Here is a 27,955-nt window from a genome sequence, read left to right on the forward strand (position 1 = left end):
GAGGTCCTTGAAAGGAACTCTGAAGTCATTGTACTCTGACTGAATGATTCACGGTTAACAGTTTCTTAAACTTTTAAAACATTATGAAACTTTAATATCACAGACGCAATAATATCTATTTTTGTACTGTGTCTCCCTGTAGGGGCACAAACCAGTGTGATATCAAAATTTCCTTGTGCACTCAAGAAACAGTTTCCACATCCTTGGAAGTGATATCCTCTATATGAGAATGCATGATCCAGAAACTCCATGTATTTGTCCAGGTCCTCTGACAATCAGACACCAAGATAGATTAAATGTGCAAAGATTTTATTTAGAGAAATATTTGTGTGAATGTATATGGAGCAAGGCTCCATTGAATGTGGTAGCTGAATGTGTACCAAACATCATTCATAGATGATTGGCACATGTAAATATCTAATGCTTGCTGTCTGCCGCTGCTTGGCATCACTCTGCCTCTGTTCACATGTGGATATGAAACCCCTCCTGATGGATTTGACCTGGACCAGAACCAAAAGATTCTTGAGGCTTGGCTGGTCCTCCTGTGTGACCCAGGTTCTTTTACAACATGAATTTCAGAGTTTTTCCACAATGCATATTCCTGAGGTGATTTCTCCCTCATGAGTAAAAAAAAAAAGATGGGGGTCTTCCTTAACAAGAGACTCCAGGAATATGCCTAAGAAACTCACTGTTGTTTACCTGTTAAGGAGGAACATTAATTCATTTCTTTATAATTCTTCTGTCCCCACTCCCAATCTAGGTACCCCATGCTGTTTGCATTGCTGATTGCAGGCAGATTCATGGTCTTCTCTTCCATACAAATCAATTAAAATAATAGCTTGAATCCCTTATGTCTCCCAAAATGCATGAAGTTGGTCAGCAGAGTAAGATTTATGGGATTCCCACTAGCATGTGCTTAATCCTTACAAATTTTATCTCACTTCATGACACCTTCCTCTTTTCAAAGTCATATGTAAAAATATTTCTAACCTCATCAAAACCTGGGAGTCCTTTCCTTCTTTTTCTGCCAGGTGGTCAATAATTTAGTACATGCTTCCTCAGCAGTTTTTAATCTGCCAAAAAATTGCTCCAAAGCAAGCAGTTACTTAAGTTTCATGATTTTACGCCAGGTACCACTTCTAAACTCTCCAAGATTCCCTGCATTTCCTAACTTCAGGGACATTTCATTTCTATAAAATTTCCCTGTTATGTTTATAGCATAGTTCAAATTGGTTATCCAATTTGAGTAACTGAGAGCTACTGAATCTCCCTGCCCCACATCCATCCATTTCAAAGTCATGAGCTTTACATTTTAAGTAATTCAAGCACAGTTGCATGGTTTATCCTATATCTGTCAACCCAGCATTCCAAGGGAGAGAGTTCCTACTATGATATGGATTGGGATGCTTTCTCTAGGCTTAGCATACCACCCATGGATCTTTAACTTTCTGGAGTAATACAAATTTTATAAACCAAATTATAGGATATTTACCAATCTCTCAGCATACCTTAAACATGCTATTATTTTAAAATTATTTCTTCTCTACAAGGGTCAGGAACAGAAAGAGGACAGAGAATTATATCATGGTCATCTCTGTACATGACTAAACCTGGAAACACTACCTGTGAGAAAAAAGGGAGATGCTTTGACATTACATTTTCACATAACATGAAGGGAGTCTACTGTTAGAGCTGTTCCCAGTTGGAAAACAAGGTAAAGGGACTTGCCTCCTGGAAGGGGAAAAGGGTTTTTTTTTTTTTTTTTTTTGATCAGTTAATTTAAAAATAGCAAGAACTTCCAAACATTCCAGCCTGGAGGAACTTCTGAGCTAAGCATTCCTGTAAAATAAAGTTAGTCTTACTTTTATGCAAAGTTCTCTTGCTCATAAATTGAAGGTATAGTATCAGAAAATATGATACCATTGTATGCACTATGAATGCATTTAGCAGCAAAATAACAGAAAATTTAACTGAGTGGCTTAAGCCACTGACATATATTTTTTACTTAACAACCCTACAGGCAGTTGGTTTCTATGTTTGCACAGCAGCTCTAGCCTAGAGCTGATGGGAATGTCTGAGATTTTCTTGTCCTTCCCTTAATGGTCTCAAATAGCTACTTCAACAGTAGATATTTAATGTTCAAATGACTGTGCCCAAAGGTAGGAATTACAGTTGTCAGGGCAGTAAGAGAAAGCAAAGAATAAGAAAAAGAGGACATGAGGGAGGGTTCTTCTTGTGACCACTCCCCATTTCATCAAGGAGAAGAATCTTTTCTGGAAGTTCCCCAGCCAACTTCACCTAGCAACTTCACCTGAACTGAGCCAATACTACCAATCCCTAGATCAATCACTTATAGGTGGGATGGGATCCTGATGAGATCCCGATGGGATCTTAAGAACAAGTATAGTTCATCTTCCAACCTGTCACATTGCTACCTGAGCATTGCTAAGAAAGAAAACAGGCGGTGTTTGCTGACAGAGAAAGAGCTGGTGCATAATGCTGGTGTATATTTTAAGACATGGCAGTGCAATTTCTCTGTTAAATATTTTGAAAATTACAGCTGAAGGTAAGGACTTTGGGGATTACTATCTCAAATTCTTGCATGATTCCACCAAAAAAAAAAAAAAAAAAAAAAATCACTGCACGGATATGGTTATTGAAAGTCTTAATACTGCAGAAAAGCACAATGAACTGCATGGAGATCAGGATTTGGTCTTCACCTTCATTCCTCTAGTGCATTTTATTATTGGCACATAAATGACATTCAAAAATGATTTCTGAATTAAAGAGGTGAACCTCATGTTCCAAGTGAGCAAACTTGGTCTCACTGCAGAGAAATCGCAGATTCAAGGTCACACAACTAATCATTCCCAGAACCAGAACCACAACTTGGTTCTTCTGAGTTGGGATTTGATTTTCATTTCCTTGTTTTCACATACTACTTATGCAGAGGAAATATATAAGAGTTTTTGATGTAACCCTAAAAGTTAATTGCTTAGAAAAAACTTGTGTGACTTTTTGTCACAAAGTACCAGTTTTAAGTCCAAGGGTGGTAACGAAGAATGAGAAGGACCTTTGTCATTTTGCAACTGTCTCCTGCTAGCAGAATGACATTTGTTCTTTGAGACCACAGATGATTAGCATTTTTAACTTGCCATTTTAACAGCCCCAAAGTCAACAAAACAGAAGTTTAGACATGGGGTTACATCTAAAGCCATTCTCTCAGGGCTGAAATCTCAGCTCCACCACCAAATGCATTTGTTCTCTTTGCACTTTGCTCAACTTTGTACCTCAATTTTCTTTCTTTTTTCTTACTTTTGTAAAATAAGGATAAAGTAATAACTAACTGATGTTGTTGTGCGAACTGATCCTTTATTTACATAAAGTTTGAAAATATGTGGCACATAGGAAAAAATCAAAGTAGAATTTATATTCCATCATTTGTCTTGAAATTCATTTTAAAATGTTATAACTAATGCAAAAAAACACAAAATTTCTACATATTAATGTGGTACCACAGGGTGTTTTGATATATGTGTATAATGTGTAATGTTTAAATCCGGTTAAATGTATCTATCTCCTCAAACATCTATCATACCTGTATGTTGAAACATTTAAAATCCTTTCTCCAGCTTTGTGAAATATGCAGTACATAATTGTTATCTATAGTCACCCTACTGTGCAATACCACCCCAGAACTTTTTACTCCTAACTGTAATTTAGTATCCATTGATCAACTGGAATTATATTCAGAATGCAAAAATTGGAAAATATAAAAATAAGTATTCTTATTTACCAAGATAAATAACAGTTCTTTTTAATACTTTGCACACTAAAAGCTAGTACAATTTTAGCTAATAAATACACAGATATTTATTCACACAACATCTTTTATTTTTCTTTCGATTATCCTATAAATCCAGCAATCCAGGAATTCTGAGTGCTTATATGATTCATTTTGTGGGTAAAAAGGAGTTCAGTGGGTAAAATTATGGAAAGGCATTTCTATCAGGATAACATCAGTTCAGCTGGCTCATTTAGAAGCATGACCTTTCTGTTCCTTGGACCAGAATTCAGGAATGAGAAAGTTTCAGAGTGAAATACCAAGAATCACTTTATAGAGAACAGGTAACATTATTCCTTCCAGAACAACTTTCTGGTGTAGACTGGAAGAATATTACTCGGCCCAGTGGATTTCTATATTAGAGATTAGTTTCTTTTCAGGGAGTGAGAAGATTCAGGGGAGTCTACCAGAGAGCCTCGGAGTTCCAGTTGAGACAGGAACCTGTGTAGCTAAGGTAGGAAGTCACATCTGTACAAAATGTGAAGCATTTGATGCTTTTTCACTGTGGCCCAGTGGTCACTGCAGAAATTCTTAGAACAATTAGGAACATACACCTGCCATCGGATGACTTAGATGAGCTGGTTGCAATTTTTAATTCCAATGTGTTTTCTAATTGAGGACTTCTGCCACAATAATAAAGAGCCTCTCTGCTCATATCTATCAGTACAGGTGATCAAAAAGTTCAGTACTCACAGCTCTTGCATATAACCTTCAGATGATTCAAACACATGCTAGCCTTCTGCATACACTTGTTTCAAATTCCCAGTCCCTATCTTACAAAGGATGATTGCTTTACTGTGATTTCTTCCAATTTGAGAAATATTTGGCTAGTGATGTCTTGATAATACACTTTAGTTTTTGCTGAAATCATACAGTTTATGGCTCATTTCTTTGACTTTTGTGTGCTTTTCTTCTCTCATTCTACATTTAGCTATATGTACGGCATGGTTCCTATCTATAATTTTCATGGCAAATCACTCACAGATTGGTGTATATTTACTGGGGTTTTGGAGGTGAAGTGAAGTTATGACACAGTGAACCAAACAGGCTCAGATTAAACATTAAACATCCCTGATTTTAAGAGGTATCTTAGCCTTCTCTGTCTTCCTGGAGTCCATTTGGTTTCCAGGTTAACTGATCTTTCCCTTTTCTCTGCCTTGCTCCAACTGATTCACATTTTACCATTCGTTTTCAAAAGTTTATTAGGATATTTTATATAAACCTTCTTAGTTCATTTAAAAATGTAAAATTTGATGAGTTTTTATGTTTTTATGAGTGCATTATAGTCATACATAATCATGGGGTTCATTTTGACATAATCATACATGCATGGAATAGAATTTACTCCATTTCAGTCCCTGGTACTTGCTCTCGCTCCTCCTCCCTCTCCCTGTTCCCTTTCCTCTACTCTACTGGTCTTAATTCTATTTATTTTTTTAATCGGTTCTTTATAGGCATACATAAAGACAAAATTCCCTGTGGTATATTTACATATGTATGTAACATCATTTGATCAATTTCACTCTGCAGTTCCCGTGTCGACATACATACATGTGGTAAACCACTGCCACCACCAGAGGAAGAAGATTTACATCCCTGACAAAGATGTCTTCATGTTCTTTGAAGTCTTAGCTCCCTCCTTCCCCAGCAACATACAATCCCTGGAAAACTTCTTGTCATCATGAATTAATTGGCATTTTCTAGATTTGTACAAAAGTAGGATAATACTCTTCATTGCTTTACATTCCTCTTTTGTGTCTAATTTCACTCAACATAATCTTCTGAGATCCATCCACACTTATTCATTTTTATTAATAAGGAGCATTCCATTGAAATGGGAAAACCACATTTTTTCTGCCTATTCATCTGCTGATGAACATTTGGGTTGTTGCTAGCTTTGGGACTGTCATGAATAAAGTTGCTAAGGCCTTCATGTACCAATATTTGAATAAACATAATTTTATTTATCTGAAGCGAATACCCAAGGATGGAATGACTGGGCCATATGATTAGTCTATGTTTCACTTCTTAGGAAACTGCCAAACAAAACATTTGTATGTTTTACAGCATCTTTAGCAGTGTAATAAAGACCTTGTTGTACTCCATCTCTGCTAACAATTGGAACTGTCAAGTTGTTGTTGTTTGCTTACTTTTAAACTTCTAATGGGTATCTATATAAGGATATTCTAATTTTCAGTTTCAGAACTTCCTTTTGGTTCCCTTTTACATTTTTTGTGTCTTTGCTAAAACTCCTTCTTTATCATTTATAGCAAGTGTATTTTCCTTTACCTCATTGGACACATGTTTAAAAGTGTCTTATAACTCCTTATTCGAAGATGTCAATTTGAGGATCTTTGCAGGATTAACCAGTGTTTTCTTTTCCTTTGATAATGGGTTGTATTTTCTTGGTGATTTTCGGACTGAGTAATTTTGGAGTCTATTAGACATTGTGAATATCATACAGGAGCAAATCTGGATTCTATTTCTTTATCTTTCTATGTATCTGTTTCTTTATGATTGCTGATGCTTTGCTATAGTAAAAAACTAATTTGATTAGATTCAAATTAATGCTTTTACATTTGTTCTGAGAAACTTTTGTGAAACTGGAATTGAACCAGAAGAAACAGTTTACCACTGAACTATGTATCATTATCCCTTTCCTTTATATTTTTTGATATAGTGTCTCTCTCTAAGTTGCTCAGGCTGGTCTTGAACTTTTGATCCTCCTGCCTCAGCCTCCCAAGTCCCTGGGATTATATGCCTGTGCCTCTGAACCCAAATCAGATCAAATATTTTAGCTTCATCTGAAAGCTGCTTTCATATGTGCATTTCTCAGGGGCCACCTGGAAGCTTGGAAGGATTGACAGAGCGTTTGGGACTCTCCTCCATGGTTTTTCCATTCCCAGGATCCACTCTTCATCTCTGGCGACTGGGTTGACATGTGTTCTTCACCTTGGTCTTGAGCACAGAATGGCAGTTACTTTTTTGCCCTCCCTTTCAAAATTCCTCTGATTTGTTCATTTCTCCAGTGCCCTCAGGTAATAATAATTTGTCTGTTGTGAAGTGCTCATAGTTGTTACTGGTGGGTGACTCAGTTTGGTAGCATTTATGCTGTTATAACCCAAAACTTAACACCCTCATTCATTTTTTAATGCTATGAAGATTATCAAATCTCTTGCATCTTTTGTTTTGTTTTTCTCTTAACACTTTTTTTTTTTTCCAGTTTTACCTTCTAGCCTCAACTGACACTTATGGCATTTTCCAAAATAAACGTAGTCTTATTTGGATACCAGCTTTTAAGATAATCATTCATCTTCTTATTTTTTGTAAGCCAGCCACAGAGTCAACATTTCATGATGAGGGCATAGACAGCTGAGCCTAGGGCAATATACACAAAGAAAGCTGAACATGAAGCACTATAAAACATTCTATATTTCTGTAGAATATGATGCATTTAGTAAAAGAGACCAAGGAAGAATAGCAAGTGAGGTCCAGATAGCAAATGGAGCAATAATGAATAAGAAAAGCAGCCAGACATACAAAATAGTTGTTCTGCAATTGAGGTGTAGAAAAAGTCCCCTCAGCCTGTCATGGTGGCATGTGCCTGTAATCCCAGTGGCTCACAAGGCTGAGGCGGGAGGATTGACAGTTCAAAGGCAACCTCAGCAACTTAGGGATGCCCTCAGCAATTTAGAGATATCCTGTCTCTACATAAAACATAAAAAAAGGGCTGGGGATGTGGCTCAGTGGTTAAGCAACCCTGGGTTTAATCCCCAGTACAAAAAAAAAAAAAAAAAAAAAAAGAAAAAAAAAATAAATAAATAAAAGTCCCTGTAATGTGACAGCAAATGAATGAAGTGAAGCTCTGCCACATCTGGTCAATTCAGGGACAGATGATAGATAATGACAAGAAGTAGAAATAGAACTGAAAATCCAAGTTATGTGTAGTGAGATGATGAAGAGTTCCTTCCTTTCCATAGGGCATATGTTCAAAGATCCTTGTGGGTGCCTAAAACCATAGACAGTACCAAACCAAACAATATATATATATTTTTTTCCTATCTAAATATAACCTATGATCAAGTTCCTATGTAAATATACCTATAATAAGCTCTAATTCATACATTAGAGTTAGAGAATACCAACAATAATTGATCATAAAATAGAGCAATTATAACAATCTGCTGTCTCTCTCCACCCCCAAGATACTATATTGCTCTGTACCCACCCTTCTTTTTGTGGTGATGTGAGATAATACAATACCTGTGTGATGAGACAAAGTGAGGTGAATGATGTACGCATTGTGATGTAGCATTAGGCTACTACCTAGGGTTACTTGAACACAAGCACTGAAATATTGCAACAGTTGATTTGATAAATGAGATGGCTGCTAAGTGACTAATGGGAGAGTAACATATACAGAGTGGATACACTGGACAAAGGGAGGATCTGTCCCAGGAACCACAGCACACAACATGAATTTTTGTCATGCTAGTGTTAATTTTTCGTCAGGATAGTGTTAAATTTAAAATTTATGAGTTGTTTATTTCTAAACTTTTTTATTTAATAATTTTGGACCATGGTTGCCTGTGGGTAACAGAAATTGCAGAAAGGAATTCAGCAGATACTGATTCCCAACACCCTAACAAAGAGAGGTTGAAAATTATACCCAGAATGATATAATTTCAGTGTGACTTCTGTTGATGTGTTAAATAGATTTATTTGTACATTTTATAATATGGTCACTTACCAAGAGTTTATATTATTTCTCCCTGGAGTCTTAGAGTAGTGATGATATTCTTGTCTTGATTGGAGTGGAAAATATTTCTCACTCTAATGCTGTGTACTCAGTTCTGTTTCATTCTAGAGGGCTTGGAAGCTGCTGTTAGGCAAATGTCTCCTGCAGAGATGGTATAGGAGGGTAGCCCTCAGTTGTCTTCATGAAAAAAATAAGGCTTCCATCTGAAATTAAAATATTTTAAAACAGAATGTTTCCTGGGCTAAACTGATTATTGCTGGTGTATGTTTCTCCTTATATATACACAGTAGCAACGGTGTGTGTGTGTGTGTGTGTGTGTATATGTGTGTGTTATATAAAATGAGAGAACACAACTTGACCACTGAGATGTAGTCCTCTTTCCGGAGTCCCCAGGGTGTCTGAATTACAAATGACCTGCGCTTTCCCCCATATGCTCAGTCACCTAGGTTCATAAACTGTTCATATCCGTGTCACACTATAGATGATATTCTCAATCTCCTATCTTCCTCCAACTTCAAGTGTATCTATTCTCATTTGTTCTTAGTGAAGATACTTGAAAGATTTATATGTTCTTCCTCAATTTCTAGATGTTCCTTCATTCATTTAAAAATATGATAAAATGTGTTGAATCCTCAGATATTATATGTGTGATATACATATAAGCTATGATTGTTAATGTCTGTGAAAAAAGTGATACAATATAAGCCAGTAGACCCCTGTGTATCTCTCCCAGGGCATCCCTCTGCTGCCCACCTTGGGGGTCTCTACCATTCTAAATTCCTGTTTGTCATTTCTTCCTCTTCACTGAAGTTTCTCCCCATACATATGTATCCTTAACAATTTTTTGCACTCTTAAACTTTAAATAAGTTATACCTTTTTTCAATATTTGCATTTCCTGACAATTTGGTTAGACTTATCTATTTTGCTATGAGTGATTGTAATATCCATTTTTATTGATATGTTGAATTCCGTTTCATGACTATAATTTATTTATCCTTTCTCTTTATGAATGACATTTAAAATTTCTTCAATTTTCATCTTTTTTCTTTTTGTCCTTATTACATACACATCCCACTTAGAAGATCTTTATCTGCTTTTATAACATTTACAGAAATTTCCAAATTTCAATTTCCCCCATGTTCAGATTCAAATATTCAGATTTTGCTGGACATTTCTATTTTTTGCATCTTACAGTTACCTCATAATCCTTGATTGTATCCTAATCTCTAGCCTGCACCTAATAATTATAAAATCCTGACAATTACACCTAATAAACATTCTGGAATCCATTCCCTCTTTGTCCTTCCTACCATGCTTATATGACTGCAGTCTTTTATATTCCTCCTATGGGCTGATGAAATTATCACCCAAGTCTATTGGCATAAATCCCTGCCCTGTTACATCATTGATACAACCACCAGAATGATTTATCTGAAATACAAATATAACATATCACTCCCTAAATTTAAATAGCCACTGGTTTTGAGTCATCTGCATTGTGAAATCCAAGCTCCTTACCATGAAATCTAGAGAACCCTCACTCTGACCTTATTCCTTACCCCTCCCTGTTTTACCCTTTATATTCCAGAGATCCAAGAATCTGTTGTTTTCTGCACATATCATGTGATTGCTCCCTCCATGCCTGCTTGGAATACATCATTTCTTCTGCATAGAAAGCCATTCATAGCTTTCTTCAGTTGAGTACTATGCACTTATCTAACAAGAATCCATTCACTTGCCACCTTCTTATTGTGTCCCACTTCTCTCATAGACCTGACTACATTTGTGTTGAGAGTGTAAGTTTATATGTCTATTCTCTCCTAGATGCAAAGTAGTTAATGGGAATTCTTTTATTAATTTTTGTATGCTCTAAATTATGCACAGTGCCTGGCTCCTAATATTTTCTTCAAAGATGAAAATGACTATTGGTTTGAAATAAAGGACACTTCAGGTATTTCATCAGACCCTGTCACATGGCCTAATGAGATATTCCTTAGACCACTAATATCCTTTTTCCCAATTTCCAATCAACTGTCTGACGTCTAATTAGCTTATCTTAGTACCTTATAATATACAACACATAGTCACTATTGAGAGATACACACTATTGTAAGCTGAATATGTTGTTGAGAGTTCGTATACCCATAGTTCTAGGGATTAAAGGTGTATAACTACCCAAATTTAAGGACATGAAACAGCTACTTTATTGTGCCCAATTCCAAGGGTCAGAAATTCAAAGAGAACACAGTGAGACTATCTTATCTCTGCTCAATGATGTCTTGGGTCTTAGCTGGGGTGACTTAAAAATCTGGAAGCTCTAATCAATTGGGGCCTTCTACAAATCATATGTCTGGCAGCTGGACTGGCATTTTTTAAAGACTTTAAATACCTATACGTGACATTTCTAGGTGGTGAGCTTCTCACAGAACCATGGCTAAATATGATGGGGGCCCGCCAGTTAAATCAGGTGGAAGCTGCATGGCATGTAATGACTTTCTATGTAGAATCACTTCTACCTTCTCAGTTGGTTGAAGCAATCATAACTACATTATGTCTCATCCTTTGAAGGCATTGATAGAGTACAACTTTTAGATATCCAAGATCCAGGACAAGAACTCAGACTCATGGATGGGACTGCCTGTGTGCCGGCCAAAGTTGGCACTCCTCTTGGGACGGTGCTCAAAGGAAAGAACATGGCTTTCTTATTGACCTAGACTTCCTGGGAAAGGTGAAGTTGCTACAGATTAGTGAAAAGAACACTTTCCTCAGTTTCAAAGCCATATGCCTATGTGTTTCAGGGTTATCATTAATCTTGAAAATGGCTGACCTTCTGGGACATACTTAGAGTCTCCCTGTGGAAACCAGGCTGTGGGGATATTAGTCTTCCATTTCCAAACAGTACCTTTTCAGGTTCTCATCTGTTCCCCCCACTCCCCGACCCACTCTTTCCTCTTTTATTTTTTGTTTATTTATTTATTTTTTTTTAAATCAGTTAAGTGTCTTTGAATTTTGGAGAAACAACTATTGCCCCAGGGGATATTCCCATAAATGCAGGCAGTTTTCACCCCAATGCCAAAAAACACCATGTTTTGGAATGCATTCCTTTCCTTTGTACTAGAGCTTGGCAGCCAAGATTGCCTGGAGCTGCCCAGCCCAATCCCTGATCCTGGGTCCTCACCCGCCCCCTCCACCACAAACTTTGCTTTCTTTCTCCCTCTCCACTCATTCCCTTCCAGCATCATCATTGCTTTTTCTTTTCTTTTTTTCCTGCAGAGTAGGCAGTTACTTCTTCTCTATTTCAAAAGAGGCTTTCTTCTGGACAGAATTATATGTGCAGTTCCAATTCATGAGAGGATGGATAGCAGGCAGGTCATTTGAAAAGCTAGAACATTTTACCATCTAAGGAAAACTTCAGGGTATGCTTTGCAATTCCCCAGGTACACAGGCTCCCTTCAGGACTGCCCCGGTTTCAAGCTTCTCTTGTTGGTAACTCCTTTGTTATCAAAGGTTTGCAATTGATTCTAGGGACTGGGCCTCCAGAAAGGCTGCCAAGTCAAACCTCTCACCCTGCCTCCCAGGCTTGCTCCTTCATTCTCAATATTCCTTTTTCCACATGACATGCTTAAGGATTTTCCGCCTTTCTCTTTGAAAAATAATCAAACTCAAGGGAGAGTTCAAGAGTTTCAGGGTGGTGGTGGGATGCCAGAATAAGAAAAAGAAAGAGTTCATTCCTAAAGTTGAAATTCTAATGTGCCAGGAGGACAGGCATTCTGGGATGTGAGGCATTATGTTAAGGAAAAGTTTGAATCAATGGGTTTTGTTGTGTGTGTTTTGTTTTGTTTTATTTGGGTTCTGGTGAACTCTGTCTCCATAGATATTTTTCTACTTTACAGCAAGGGTGCTGCTTATGCTGTTTTGCTTGAAGGGAGGTGGGGATGACTGAAATTCTGGTTAGCAGTTCCTATGCACCAAAGTTAACAGATTTGTCCCATGGCAATTGGCCCCTGCTGCTAGGGTTGGCTGGGCCTGCTGTGCAGGGACTGCAGGACTCCTGGCCCCCTGCTTGGATTTCCAAATGGGATCATGCCCTGGGGCAGCAGAGCTGCTGCCTTTTGTCAGGCTCTCCTGGTGCATCCTTTACAGATAAGTGGGCTGCAGCTCCTGCCATATGGGCTGCTAATGGTGCAGCTGCCCCAACTGAGTGGCAAACTCAGGACTGAGGGAAATGGGTGCACCATTTGGCGCCTGTCCTGGAGAGAGCAGTGCACAGTGTCTGTGGAAGTTCCCTGGGGCTTAAGTACATATCGATGAAAGCCAAGCAGAATGTCTGAGAAATCTTGCCTGCTAAAGGCCAAAGTCTGCCTGCTCTGAACCAAAGGTATTAAACATTTCATGCCAACCTCCCTGGGGATCAAGTGCTTTGGCTGTTTACTGAGGCAATTGCAAATGTAGACACTGGAGTAAGATTGGGTTTTAAGGCACCCGCCACATAATACCTTTATGAACTCAGGCAAGGTAATCAACTCGAGCTGCTGTTTCCTTCTTTGTAAATTGCAGATTCTAATATCCATCTTAGAGGATTGCTATAATAGATAAGAAAATATATGTAAAGGGCATTGCATGGTGCTGGTAAAAAGAACATGAGATCTGCAGGCAGATGAACATTGGTAGCAATTCTGGCTCTACCACCCAGGATTGAAGACCTAATCTCTTGGAGCCTCAGTTTATTCATCTGCTTAATGGCTTAATTAAATAAAAATTTATGAACATTGGGAAAGCACATATTGAAGGCACATAAAGACTGGTTTCACCTTCCTTCACCCTCCACAGCAAACTCCCACTTATCTGGGAATTGTGTAGGAAGTGATTTCCCCTGCCACCATCACCAATTTATCAAGGCCTGCCTGGACCTTAGTGAAGATTCAATGCACCCAGATCACAACTGTAATCAGGAAAGGATTTCTGCCTGAAGTGGCAAAAAGAAAAGGTGCATTAATGCAGAACCTCCAAACTGTACCTGTAACAAAGACCAGTAACCATCCCTGAATGGTATGAGCTGAGGATTTAATATGTGTGATAAGTTGCAGATTTATCACATTTCTTTCAGACCACCCAATGTGCTTAAAAAGGAAAGCACATGTGAAAGTGATTCCCCTCTGTTTAAAAATATGAGGCCTAAGATGTAGAGTACAAAACTGTATATAAGCTGCTTTTAAAGAGAAGCAGCGTTTGATGAAAGAAAAAAAAAGGGGGGGGGGGATCAAAAGAAAAAGAAAGCAAATGGGGGAAACCCAGAAAGGTAACAAAAGCGTTTATATCCATTTCATGGAGGCAGATGAAGTAGAACAGTGGTAGAGGGAGAATGACAGGAAAGAAGAAAGGGAGCAGGTCAAGTGCACCTCTTCATACTCTCAAGCCTCTTCCTTGGGTAATTTCTTTGGGATGGGAGGGACCATCTGGTAAGGGGCCAGGCTTATTCATTGTACTGGTGCCAAGTCTGCTGGGCCCCGTAAAGAGTTCTGAATAGACCTGGGCAAAGAGCCTCAGGCCCCCAGATATCTTTATGCCCCTGAGGTAGGAGGTCAAGTTTAATAAAGATACATGGTAAATTAACTCTGCAACTGTATCTCTGGAAGATTGGCAGAGCTGGTATGTGCTCTTAGGGGGAAGAAGGGTGGGTAGTGATAAAAACGGGTATACTTGGGCATTCTGAGATTGTCAGAGCCCAGGACAGAGCTCTAAGAGCACAAGGCACCTGAGAGTCTTTCATTACTGTTATTTACATCTGGTGCTTCTGAATACCCAAGATTCAGCAGTCGGGTAAAGACAGCTGCAGAAATTAAAGTACAGGCAGTATTGGAATCATAGAGTATTAGAGATGCAAGGGATCTTGGTATATATGTTTACCAAAGGGATATACCATGGTTTATCATAAACACAGAGGTCTGTATATACTGAAGTTATTGACACAGGACAGAACAAAATAACATGAGAGAGAGAGAGAGAGAGAGAGAAACTGAAACCCCAAAACTCCTCTTTAAAATGTACAGCAATGGAGTTTTAAGCTTCCTAGCAACCAAAACAAAGGAAAACAAATGACCTTCCAGATCACCTAATCCAACCCCCTCATTTTATGGATTAGGAAATGATGGTCTATATTATTTTTAAAAGCTTTCCATCAATGAAATGTGTTTCTGTAGTTTCTGTAGCTAAGCATGGAATTATTTCCACTTTAATGTTTCAGATTGATTTTTTTTCAAATGGGCTTTTTTCACGAGGCACCGCTGACCTCCCAGAAACCAATTACGCATCAGAGCAGTGCAAAATGCTACATGAAAAGTTAACCTTCAAGGAGCTATAACTGTTCACACGACAAGAAAACAGTCCCTTTACTGGGAGTACCACTCTCCTGACCATCTGCAAACTGCATATTCTGAAAGCCTTTTAGGCTTCCTCCAAGTTGCCTCTAATACTTTCAGTCGTTTTATCATCTTGCTATGTGGCCTTGCTTTTCCCCCAGTTCTCCACTTTTACTTATAGTTGCAGGACGTAGGGCAAAGTGAGAGGGGCTACAGAAGTACCCTGACTTGATATCGATTATGTGCTGAAACTTACTCCAGGAATTGGACAGCCAATTTAACAGGTCACTTGGCAAGTCTCTGACCTTAGAGAACAGACTCCTCCTTCCTGATTACTGCTGGTACACCAGACAATGTAGCCTACAGAAAAATTTTGAGGGCCAACAAGTGGACCAATGGAGGCCTAAAGTGTCTGAGGCAGGAGAGAGGAAAATTCCTACTGAGTGAGAGCCGTGCTATATCACTGATGTGATGCAAATTGTGACCTGGGGCTGTGAGCACTGTGAGGGATGCTATGGAATAGCAACAAGGAGTCCTCATTGATTTTGCACCCATGAGCCTCCCTAACCATGAAACAGCAATAGATTCACTCTCTCTCCCATGCATCTAGTTCCATGCAGTGTTGCTGCAACCAGGTATGCAAATGCAACCACACAGGTGCAACCTAGTTGCTTCTTGCCTTACTCTATGCTAGTTGCCTCTGCCTCCCATTTCAGGGCTTTTCCACTCAGTAACATTCATGTGTGACCTGTGGGTAAACCTTGATTAGGGGATATGGAGGCAGTTTATGCTTCTTGGCAGATGGTCCTGAAGGACTGAGCAACTCATCATATCTAATGGTGATTGTCTCATTGATGCATTTTGGATCATTCTTTTTCCTTGTTTTATTCACCTTACTCCTTTCTCCTGTTCAGTGGAGTTCCCTACTGAATGAAAAGCACAAAAGTCTCTGCATCAGGCTTAGCTTCCTAGGGAACCCAGGCAAATACGTATACTCATCTTCCTGACCATTTGTCCTGCTTTTTAGTAAGCTGCATTATGGCTGTCTGGTCAGGATCACTGAGTGAGTAACTTAGAATCTATGGTTAGTTTGATTTTTTTATCTGTGGCCACCTAGATTTGATTTACTTCCTTTGGAAAAAAAAAATCTTTATTCTAATAGAGAAAGCAATCATGAAATTCATCTGGAAGAACAAAAGACCCAGAATAGCCAAAGCAATCCTGGGCAGGAAGAGTGATGCAGGAGGTATCACTATACCAGACCTTAAACTCTACTGTAGAGCAATAGTAACAAAAATGGCATGGTATTGGCAGCAAAATAGACAGGTAGACTAATGGTAGAGGATAGAAGACACAGAGATATACTCACATAAGTGCAGTTATCTCATACTAGACAAAGGTGCCAAAAACTTACAATGGAGAAAAGATAGTCTCTTCAAAAATGGTACTGGAAAAACTGGAAATCCATAAACAGTAAAATGAAATTAAACCCCTATCTCTTACCCTGTACAAAACTCATCTCAAAATGGATCAAAGACTTAGAAATCAGACCTGAGACCCTTCACCAAATAGAAGAAAAAGTCAGCCCAAATCTCCATCACGTTGGCCTAGGACCAGACTTCCTTAACAAGACCTCTATAGTGCAAGAAATAAAAGCAAGAATCAATAAATGGAATAGATTCAAACTAAAAAGCTTTTTCTCAGTAAGTAAACAATAATGTGAAAAGAGAGCCTATAGAGTGGGAGAAAATCTTTTCCACACACACTTCAAACAGAGCACTAATCTCCAAAGTTTATAAAGAACTTAAACTTTACACCAAAAATACAAAGAACCCAATCAATAAATGGGCTAAGGAACTGGGCAGACACGTCACAGAATATATACGGATGACCAAGAAATATATGAAAAAGTGCTCATCATTCCTAGTAATTAGAGAAATGCAAATTAAAACCACTCTAAGATTTCATCTAACTTCAATTAGAATGACTATTATCAAGAATATAAGCAATAATAAGTGTTGGCGTGAATGTGGGGAAAAAGACACACTCATACCTTGCTGGTAGAGTTGCAAATTGGTGCAGTTACTCTGGAAAGCAGTATGGACATTCCTCAAAAAACTTGGACTGGGGGTTGGGGTTGTGGCTCAGTGGTAGAGAGATTACCTAGTCTCCATGAGGCCACTGGTTGAGTCCTTAGCACCACATTCAAAAAGAGAAAGGTATTGTGTCTACCTACAACTAAAAAAAAAAAGGAAAAAAAAAAACCCAGAAACTTGGAATGGACCCACCAATTGACCCAGCTATCCCACTCCTTGGTTCATACCCAAAGGATTTAAAATCAGCATACTACAGTGATGCAGCCACATCAATGTTCATAGCAGCTCAGTTAACAATACTAGATTGTGAAACCAACCAAGATACCTTTCAATTGATGAATGGATAAAGAAACTGTGGTACATATACATAATGGAATATTAATCAGCCATAAAGAATAAAATTATGGCATTTGCTGGTAAATGGATGAAGTTGGAAAATATCATGCTAAGTGAAACAGGCCAAGCCCAAAACACCAAAGGCCGAATGTTTTCTCTGTTAAGTGGATGGTGATACATAATGAGGCAGGGAGGCGGGGAAGTGGGGGTGAGAGAGAAGAATGAAAGAACTTTAGATGGTGTAGAGGAAAATGGAGTGGGAATGGGTGGGGGAAGGAAAGATAGTAAAATGAGACAGTACTACCCTATGTATGTTTATGATTACATGAATAGTGTGAATCTACATTGTGTACAACCATATAAATGAAAAGTTGTACCCCATTTGTATACAATGAATCAAAATGCAGTCTGTAAAAATTAAAAAATTTAAATTAAAAGAAAAAGAATCTTCTGGCAATCCATTCTCTGCTCCTGGTTATACAGGCTGAATGGAATCAATTCCAACTCTAACTCAAGGAGTGAACATGTGATTTCCTTCCAGCCAACCAGAACACTGTATAACCACACCAATAACTGACCAAGTATGGTCACATGATCCAAACTGAGTCAAAAGAACAAAATAAACTTATGCCAGAATTGTTGGTCAGAGACATTTTACTTTCCTACTGAACTTGAAGATCTGAACCTAGAAAATGTGATAATGGAGCTGTTGAAGCCATCTTACCAACCCAAGGGGGAAAGTCAACACAGAGGAAACAGAGCTGAGGATTTGGTAGCCTAATTCTTCCAACTCTCCTTTTCAAACTGTGGCTTAGGCCCTAGACTTCATGTTCATTTGAGCTAATACACTCCCATTTTCCTTAAACCTCTTTTTGATATTGCTCAAACCTGCAGTGTCTTGACTGATACATGAAGCTCCATCTGTCTCAAATTTCTTATTTTTAAAGTCTTTCTTGTTGTAACTCCTAGGCTATGTGCTAAGATTGATTTTTACTAAATGTTAAGAAATTTTTAAAAAATCTGTATGACTTACAAAATAGCTATAAATAATACTCCTAATTATTTGCCACCCAACATAAGAAAGAAAACCTGTTACCTTTTGTCCTCTGTAGTCCTCTCCTATATTCTAAACCTTTACCTCAGACATAGCCACTACCTTGAATTTTGTGTTAGATTAATAAGCTTTTGTTTGTAATTTTTTCATACATATGTACCTATGTCATTTATTGTATTCTACGTGATTTTTAACTTTATATAAATGTTTACAATCTTTCCTTTGCATTTTAAACATACATTCTGGGGTTCTTCCATATGGTTGCATGTAGTTATAATGCATTAATTTTGAGGCTGTATACATACACTACAATATATTTTTGCTATTAGTGGAAATGTTTATTTCCAGTTTTTTTTGCTTAATATTACAAACAATTCTCATACAAACATTCTAATAATGTGTCCATATGCGTGCATAGTTTTCTTTAGGGTTTATATCTAGGAGAAGAATCTGTCATAGTTTATTTGAAGTTTCAAATTTACTAGATAAGGAAAAATTATTCCTTAGAGTGGTTTTACTAATGTGTATGTCTTATAAAACCACAAATAAGTATAGTTTTCTCCTAATTTCTACAAAACCTGATATTATCAAACCTTGCTGTTTGCCAATAATAATGACTATGAAATTGTATATCATCATGCTGTTTCAACTTATTTTTTTCTCATTAATGATATTGAAACCATAACTGCATCATAAGGATTTGATCAATATTTCCTCTGAAGGTAAATGTTGTAGGATATATTAATCTTTTATTTTAAAGTGAATACATGACAGATTTATTGCATTAACTAATCAATGAGAGCATAAACAAAATAGTGGGATTTTTCAATGATAACTAAAGAGAATGAAGTATTTGTACTGGATGAAAGGAAGAGTGTTTAAATTAGATGGCTATTGCCATACAAAATTTAGTTAATAGTGTAATAAAACTGCAAGTTTTGATATTATCTCTTCTATAATAGAGAGTCTTTTGGATTTGTACGATTTTTTTTGCATTCGCAACAGACAACAATCATCTGCATTACTCTCGGCTTCCTACAAGTTATTATCTACCCTTACAGAAGTTGCAAACTACCCTAATTAATAGTAAATAGTAAGTCAAACAGAGAAGACCACCTCAAGAGCTAAGTGGACAAAGCCATTTTTATAAAGGGTGAGATGGTAAATATTTTGGTCTTTTGGACCACATGGTCTCTGTTGTAGCTCCTCATCTCTGTCTTTGAAAGCAGGAAGAGATAATACCTAAATGAAGGGGTGTGGTTGCATTCTAACAAAAATTTTGTTAAAATCAAATTTAAAATAAAATCAAATAAAAATGGCCACAATATTTGACCTGTGAATCATAGTTTGAAAACCCCTGTCCTGGATAATTAGATAATCCACAGGCAGGCCCGTAGAAAACTCTTAGAAGTACTCTGGGAGGATATCCCTGTGGTCTGTTTATATGGTTTGGATTTTTTGTTTAAAGGGTGTCCCTTTTGACCTTAGAATCTCCTAGGATTATTCTTAATCACCAAAAAGATGATCTCATTGTGTTCTAGCCGGATTCATTTACACAGTTGCAGTGAAAAGTGTTAATTAATGCAAATAAGTCATTTTTTGATGCTGTCAGCAAATCGAGAGCCCTGTGGCATTAAGCAACTTGTAAGGGCAGAAAATTAGCTTTCTGTTTCTATCCATTTGAAGAAACAGAATAGTTTCTATTGTTTCAGAATGTGTGTTATTTTCTCTTCTAATGTGAGTCGAGGAAATAAACTGAAGGCATTTATCTCTACCAGTTTTGCCTACAATGTCTATAAATGTTATATCTTGAATTTCTATCTCCTGTACTAAGTTTCCTGGTCAATCAATAGGTAAACTTCCTTACCACCAAGGTTGGATGCTTTAAACCAAGGATCAGATAGTAAATATTTGACACTTTGAGAACCTGAAGGTCTCTATTGTACCTAGTCAGTTCTACATTATGGTATAAATCCATTCATTTTCATGGATGTGCTTGCATAACAATAAAACTTTATTTACAAAAACAGTTGACAGGCTGGATTTGTCCCATAGGTTATAGTTTGCCAATGTCCTGTTTCAGTTATAGAACAGGTTCTAGCACAATTCTCTTATTTGATATCTTAGAAAGTAAAGAAAAGCTGACAATATTCCAAGAAAATTCTGTCATTTTAACACAAAGAAAATCTAATTCTAGTTTTTCATCAATAACCTATTTGATACTAAAAGAATCACAACTCTTTTAAAAGCTCTTTAAACAAACTCAACAAAATTATGTCAAACTTTACAAAATGTTTCCAAATTTTATTTGTTCCTTTCAGACTCATTATTTGCCTATAGTATAATCCAAGGGAAATAAAATTCTTTCCTTAAATGGGAATTTATTTTTGTTCTTCACTATTCATTTTTTACATTTTAAAACACTGAGAACAATAAGAAAAAGATCAGTGGAGTAGACGAAAGAGGATGAGGGATGAAGGAGGGATGAGATAGAAAAAGACAGTGGAATGAATCTGACATGACTTATCTCACCATCATATACATCCACAAGACACTAATTTTTTTAAAAGCTGTAAATAAATAGCAGAAAGATCAGTAGAGGTACAGGAATGGGGAGAGGACAGAGGGAGGGAAAGGGGAAGTACCGGGGACTGAATTACAACAAATTATATTCCATGCTTTTATAATTATGTTAAAATAAATTCTATTGTAATGTATAACTAAAAAGAACCAATAAACAACAAAATGAACAGTAAAATAGTTTGTTTTATTTTAAGCAAAACTATCTTTTTTTGTCTAACCAAAATACTTCTTTAGATTTCATACTAAATTGTACCTTGTGCTTTTATTGCTCCTCATAGAGTCTCATTGATGTATATTAGTTATATCTTTTTGTCAAGGTATGTAATATGTAGTTAACAGAAAGAACTGGGAAACAGGTGGCAACTGTCATATGTAGGGATTTTCATAGTCATGCAAAGTTCATTTGCATATGTAGCATAAACCCTGTAAACACAAATATTTTTTGCACTTTCTACCTTGTTCAAGTGGTAAAAATGAACATGTTTGTTATTATCCATAATTACAGCCACTCTATAATGCATAAAAATTGGAAGCTAAGAAGACCACACACACACTCACACACACACACTTATTTTTTCTTGGTAGCATTTTATCAGAGAAATTAGCCAAGAATTCAAAGATTACATATTAAGCAACTCAATTAATATTGATCTAAAATATTGTAATTAACTAAATGATTTGGAAATGATGTTTAAACTGACACAGTGCAGAACATAATTACTATTGATATAAATCATTTGTCAGAATTACAATTCAATTTAAACACATCATTTTATATATTTTCATGATCTGAAACATATGTGAGTGATAAAAGCTTCTTTAGAAATTAAATTGGCATAAATTTAGGAAGATTAGATTACCCAGATTCATAATTAAAAAGTAAAATAGAAATCAAATAAACAAAACTTTATTTTCCCTTAAAAATAAAATGTAGTGAGTGAAACGTGCATTTTTATTATACTCTATACCAGTAAAATCAGAGAAACATAATTGTTTTGAAAACTAATTTATCAAGCTAGTCTGATTTGTTCAAGGATGCATTTTCATTATTTGAGTTTAGATTCTTACTTAGCAGTTTGTATGAGAAGTCATTTTTTTCTTAAAATGATTAGCATATTTAAAATCTTAGAAGTTGGGTGCCTTTGTTTTCTGGGAGTCATGGGATAATTACATTTAATATGTTCTCATCGATGTCCAAAAACCAATTAGAATAGAGTTCACTTATTTTATCAGACTTATAGTTTCGTTTATTACTATATTGTATATATCAATAACATACATGTGGACACCTATGTATATCACATTCATACCATGAGAAGCAAACTTATCATTCACAGATACACAGAGCTTGCAGCTTAAACTTTATAATTTCAACTATGGGACAAAATAACATAGGAAACAAAACTGAACCATCCCAGATCTTTCCAGTAGAATTGAGATATTTATTGCATAAACACACAAATAAAAAATTTAAGAAGACAGTTCTGTCATCTCTCACCCACTGAGGCTAGATCCCAACTCCACCTGAAGAGGTTACCTCATGTTGAGTCATAACCCATGGAGGGGATGTGAACAGGAGAACTGGGGCCCAACTCAGGAAGGAAACAGAATCAAAGAGAGAAGCACAGATTAAAAAGGAGGTAGACAAAGCAATCAACAGATATATGAAAAAATGTTCAATATCTCTAGTAATAAGAGAAATGCAAATCAAAACTTCCCTAAGATTCCACCTCACCCCAATTAGAATGGCAATTATCAAGAATACAAGCAACAACAGGTGTTGCAGAGGATGTGGGGAAAAAGGTACACTCATACATTGCTGGTGGGGTTGCAAATTAGTGCAACCACTCTGGAAAGCAGTGTGGAGATTCCTTAGAAAACTTGGAATGGAACCACCATTTGACCCAGCTATCTCACTCCTTGGCCTATACCCAAAGGACTTAAAATCAGCATACTACAGAGATACAGCCACATCAATGTTCATAGCTGCTTAATTCACAATAGCCACATTGTGGAACCAACCTAGATGCCCCTCAATTGATGAATGGATAAAGAAACTGTGGTATATATATACAATGAAATATTACTCAGCCATAAATAATAATAAAATTATGGCATTTGCAGGCAAATGGATGAAATTTGAGAATATCATGCTAAGTGAGATAAGCCAATCTCAAAAAACCAAAGAATGAATGATCTCGCTGATAAGCAGATGATGATACATAATGGGGGGTGGGAGGGAGGCAAGAATGGAGGAAGGAGGGACTGTATATAGGGAAAAGAGGGGTGGGAGAGATGGGGGAAGAAAAAAAATAATATGTGAATCAAACACCATTACCCTATGTAAATGTATGTTTACAAAATGGTATGCCTCTACTTCATGTACAAACAGAGAAACAAGTTGTACCCCATCTGCTTACAATAAAAAAATAAGTTAAAAAAAGGGGGGTAGACAAAAAACAGTGAAGGGAGGAAGGCAGGCAGGCAATAAAAACTTGCCTTAGAAGATGTGAAAGCATAAATAGCCCAGGAGTGGCAACTCTTGAGCCACACAGTCTAATTGGCTATGGAAGGAAAGTCAACTAGAAATCTGTGTAGAATCTCCAAGTATCAAATATGATTTTCAAAAAGCTAAATAAAAACCACATCTCTCACAAATATGAAGTATGCATGTGTTAGAGATTTATGTAGCTCATTCATGAAGGAATCAGCTAGATGATGAGGCTGATTCTCTAAATATTTATTGATAATTCTCTGCTCAAAACCTTCAGTGGATCATTTTTCTTTGCTTTCTTGCATCTTATTGGCATTAAAAAATGTTTAAACACAAAAAAATTACATGGATTACATGGAAAGCAAATTTATGATGAAATTCCCTGCCTCCTTATCAAGTTTTTTGGTTCTCCAAAATCAAATGGGTTCACAAAGTCACAAGTCCTCTAATAAAAGATGTCCAAGGACAATGGACACAAAAGATTTCATTTTCAGTATGTTTGGGGGATTCCAAGATAAGTGGATTATCAACTGATAATCAAAAGTTTGTTTCTTGTTTGCTACTGAAATCTCGGAAGATACAAGATTGAATAAACAGAAATGTGTTTTTCACTGATAAGTTTTGGTGTTCTCAGATGGACAGTTGAATTACAAAATATTTCCTATAGACCCATGTAATCTATTTTTTGTCTTTACTATGGAAGCTCCATTCGTAAGTATGTGGTAAGTTAATCACCCCTTTTCACTAAAAGAAAAATAACTATCCCCTTTTCAGGCAGTACACTAAAAGTATTTCTTGAACCTTGAATAACAACAAGAACGAAAGGAGAAAGAGAAAGCATGGAAGGACTGACTTTTCTACAAAACTATAAAACGAAAAGCACAAAGGAAAAATATCTTCTAAACAAATAGTTTAATCCTCTTAAAAGTGTGAATCAGAAACCATAGTAGATTCCTAAATCCAAAATGTAGTTAGAATGATTTCAGATACTTGAAGCAAGGTTGGAAACTTGGGAGAACTTGTCAAACATTAATCTTTGGGAACAAAGAAAATCCCACAAGTTTTGGTAGTTGACTGGATCAAGGCAATCATAGGAGGTTTAAGATGAGTGATCTAGGATGAGTGTGTCCACGGGAATAAGTTCTCTGTCTACAAGCTTTTCCTTTATTTTTCTCACCTCTATGGTAGGCAAGTCTCTGGAACTGCCTGTTTGAGGCTGCTCTGAGAAAAGACAGAACTGCTTTTCATATTAAAAAGTAATAGCAAGTGACAGAACTCTTTCCAGAGCAATATTTTTGTAAGAATATGAAGCAGATATGACTTGACAATTCTTTCCATTAAAAGATTTGAAGTTTGAGTATAGATTTCGTGTTATTATAGTTCTCCGGCCAAGCCCAAATTTAAACAGTCTAGCTATTTTGTTTCTATTTCTCATTAGTAGATATCTATATTCCACAGTGGATGTTGATTATGGTTCATGATCAACAGATGAATTTATTAATAACTTGGAGGATTTTTTAAGCTACCGGTTCTGTGGTCTCAGGATACTCAGATTCAATTGACCTAGGATGGGCACTGGAAATCAATATGCACTTTTAAATATTCTTTGTTCTTGAGTTTGTTTTGTTTGTTTTGGTACTGGAGATTGAACTCAGGGGCACTTGACCACTGAGCCACATCCACAGTCCAATTTTTTTTTTTTTTTTTTTTTAATTTTACAGACAGGGTCTCACTGAGTTGCTTAGTGCCTCGCTGTTGCTGAGGCTAACGTTGAACCTGCAATACTCCTGTCTCAGGAAATGTGTACCACCATGCCTGGCTTAAATATTCTTTAGAATTTCTGATGGGTAGGGACTACCTAGGAGTATACAGTATTACCTAGGAGCATAGAGGACAGAATTCAGTATAAAGATGAATCTGTTTATCTTTCAAGGTACATTCCAGAAGATGGCAGAGATATGTTTTAGGAGGAGAGGACTAGCAAGATGTGAAATCAAGAGATGGCAAGTTTGGCAAGTTTTTGGAATGCATGTAGTAAAAATTTTAAATATGACCTACAGAGATTATAATTTTGTCAATGGAGATAGTTCACAAGTCTTTTAATTAGTCCCAAGATAACCAAGATAAAATGTCCAGGTAATTCGTTAAGTCTTTCAGGACCTAGCTGCCATCAAGGAAGACCAGCCATAGTGATTGTGACCATGGAATGTCCATCTCATTCAAAAGGGAGGGCAGCAGACATACTGTATGTTAAGAGTAGTGAACTTTCTCAGGCTGTTAGATCATGTCACATATAAGATTAATGACACCTGATAAAGTATTAATCTCTGGAATCGGATTATAAACTAATTTGGAGGGAAAAAAGTTTTATGGATGTGATTAAGCTAAGGGTCTTGAAATGAGATCATCCTGGATTTTCTTCATGAAAAACAGAGGAAAAGGAGTCCATTAAAGATGAAGGCAGAGTCCAGAGGTAGGCAGCTATAAGCCAACAAACATCTAGAATCATCTAAGGCTAGAAAAGGGAAGAATGCACTCCCTATGGTTGTACCCCTCATCTCAAATACCATATGCAGAGAGGGGACAACACCCCTTCAGATGATGTGCTCAATTCTTTTTCATTAGATGTTAGGTCCAGTTTTTTCTCAATCATCCTCAGACTAACTATATTCGGAGTGGAGGAAAACTAAAATGCTGCCCAGGGGGATAATTTCCAGAAAAGTAAAAAGTGGCTTGGGAGGAATCTACGTTTTCAGATGTTTATTCAACCTTTCTCTTGCGAAGCATGAGCAGAAGGAGCATTCTTCCAAACAGTCACATTAGAGAGATTAAGGCTCTGTGCTCACCAGAGCCACATAAAGACCAGAAGAGGACCCTAGAGAGGATCAGATCATCAAGCTAATATTTCTTAAACATTTGCTTACCATTTACTTACTAGAAGCGGGAACAAAGATTTGTCTTAATAAATACCTTGAACAGACTTTGATATTAATTTTTAAGGAAACTTCTGTTTCCTAATTTTCATTGGTGAAGGCAGAAAATATAGGCATGAAAAAATAATGAAACAAACTTTGTAGAACGTTTCCTAGTTTTTAATTGTCCTTTGCTCTTTAGTTTGCTTTCATTATTTTGGGCTGCAAATAGCTTCTTGGGACACATACTCTATGGTTTAAAACATAGATACTTAAAGGAATTATTTAATTTTGGAAAAACGATACTCAAAATGGTATTGTTTTGTTTAGAACATCGGCTGGTTAGGATTGCCCATAAGACTGACAAAATTACTCAACAGACAGGATGGCACTATAGCAGTTTTCAGTTTTCTGTTCCAGATTTTTGTCTACCAATCTTGATTTCCCAGTTATATAGAAGTACTACCTAAAAATGTGTTAAGCAATGTCAAATTCCTGTGAATTTTTGTTCTTTACAGGTGGACATCTTTCTGCTGGCTACTTACTCTGGTGTGGGTCTAATAACAGCCTCTATCAGCCTGCTTTCACCCTAGACCTATGCCTTACTAATGATGTAAAGCTAAGCCTGTGGAAAATATTCTATTGATATAAACTGTCTCCATCCCTCAAGGCTGGTGTGCATCCTACACTTTCCCAGCCTTTCAGGAAGCGATAGTTTACACAAAAGTCTTTCCCATCAAGCCATTGAAATTATTGCATATGTCTCGATTTTGGCACTTAATCAATGAGCACTTTCTACTAAAACTGAGTTTGCTAATGTTGGAGACCGCTGCCCTGTAGGGCCCGCAGTGGTAGCTGGCTTTGCCCTAAGATGATGTGGAGAAGCCCAACCGCAAAGAAAAACAACTTTAAGGAAGTGCTTTCTATTGGCTGACTGATCTCCTCCGTGTTCGTGCTTAGCTCGTGATCAGTACATGTCCTCATTGCCCACCATTAAGTCTCCATAAGCCAAACGCCTGACCCATTAAGGTGATTGGCTGTTACATCCCATAAAGCTGCGTACTTTGCATGGCGGAGGCAGGCAGGCAGCAGCTGCGGGACAGAGAAGAAGAAGAGAGGCAGCGGCAGCGCGACGAGAGAGGAAGAAAAGAAAAGCAGCAGCTGCACGAGAGAAAAGAAGGAGAGAGAGCTGCGCGACTAGAGGAAGAAGAAAAGACGGCGGAGGTGGAGGAGGAAGAAGAACCAGGCACTCGGCTCGGAGGCTCTCCCATAAAAATAAAGACCTTAAAACTTCATCTGAGAGCCAAGTCTTCATTGTACTCGCTGGACGAGACAGTTAAGGCTTTATTATTTGTTTTAATCATAATGATAAACCTTACTCAAAGATTTTTCATAATTATTTTCCATTTTCAGGATAATGAAACTTGAAATGCTTTGCTCAGGACCACACATGGAGTGAGCAATAGCACTGGGATTCTAACCCAGGTTATTCATTTATTTTTCTCCTTCACAAATAA

At 37.1% G+C, this 27,955-nt stretch overlaps 1 protein-coding gene across 2 annotated transcripts in view; it reads left to right on the forward strand.

Annotated features, from left to right (window-relative positions):
* The window catches only part of ZMAT4 (zinc finger matrin-type 4), a 451,010-nt gene extending 423,836 nt beyond the window's left edge, over positions 1-27,174 (forward strand). For both annotated transcript variants that reach the window (XM_079142182.1, XM_079142183.1), the window contains 2 exons: positions 25,460-25,529; positions 26,957-27,174. In XM_079142182.1, the coding sequence (XP_078998308.1) occupies positions 25,460-25,507 (48 nt within the window). In that variant the 3' untranslated portion in view covers positions 25,508-25,529; positions 26,957-27,174. The remainder of the gene's footprint in view (positions 1-25,459; positions 25,530-26,956) is intronic.
* The last annotated feature ends 781 nt before the right edge of the window (positions 27,175-27,955 follow it).

Source organism: Sciurus vulgaris (genome assembly GCF_902686455.1).
Source record: "Sciurus vulgaris genome assembly, chromosome: 5".
Lineage (NCBI taxonomy): Eukaryota > Metazoa > Chordata > Mammalia > Rodentia > Sciuridae > Sciurus > Sciurus vulgaris.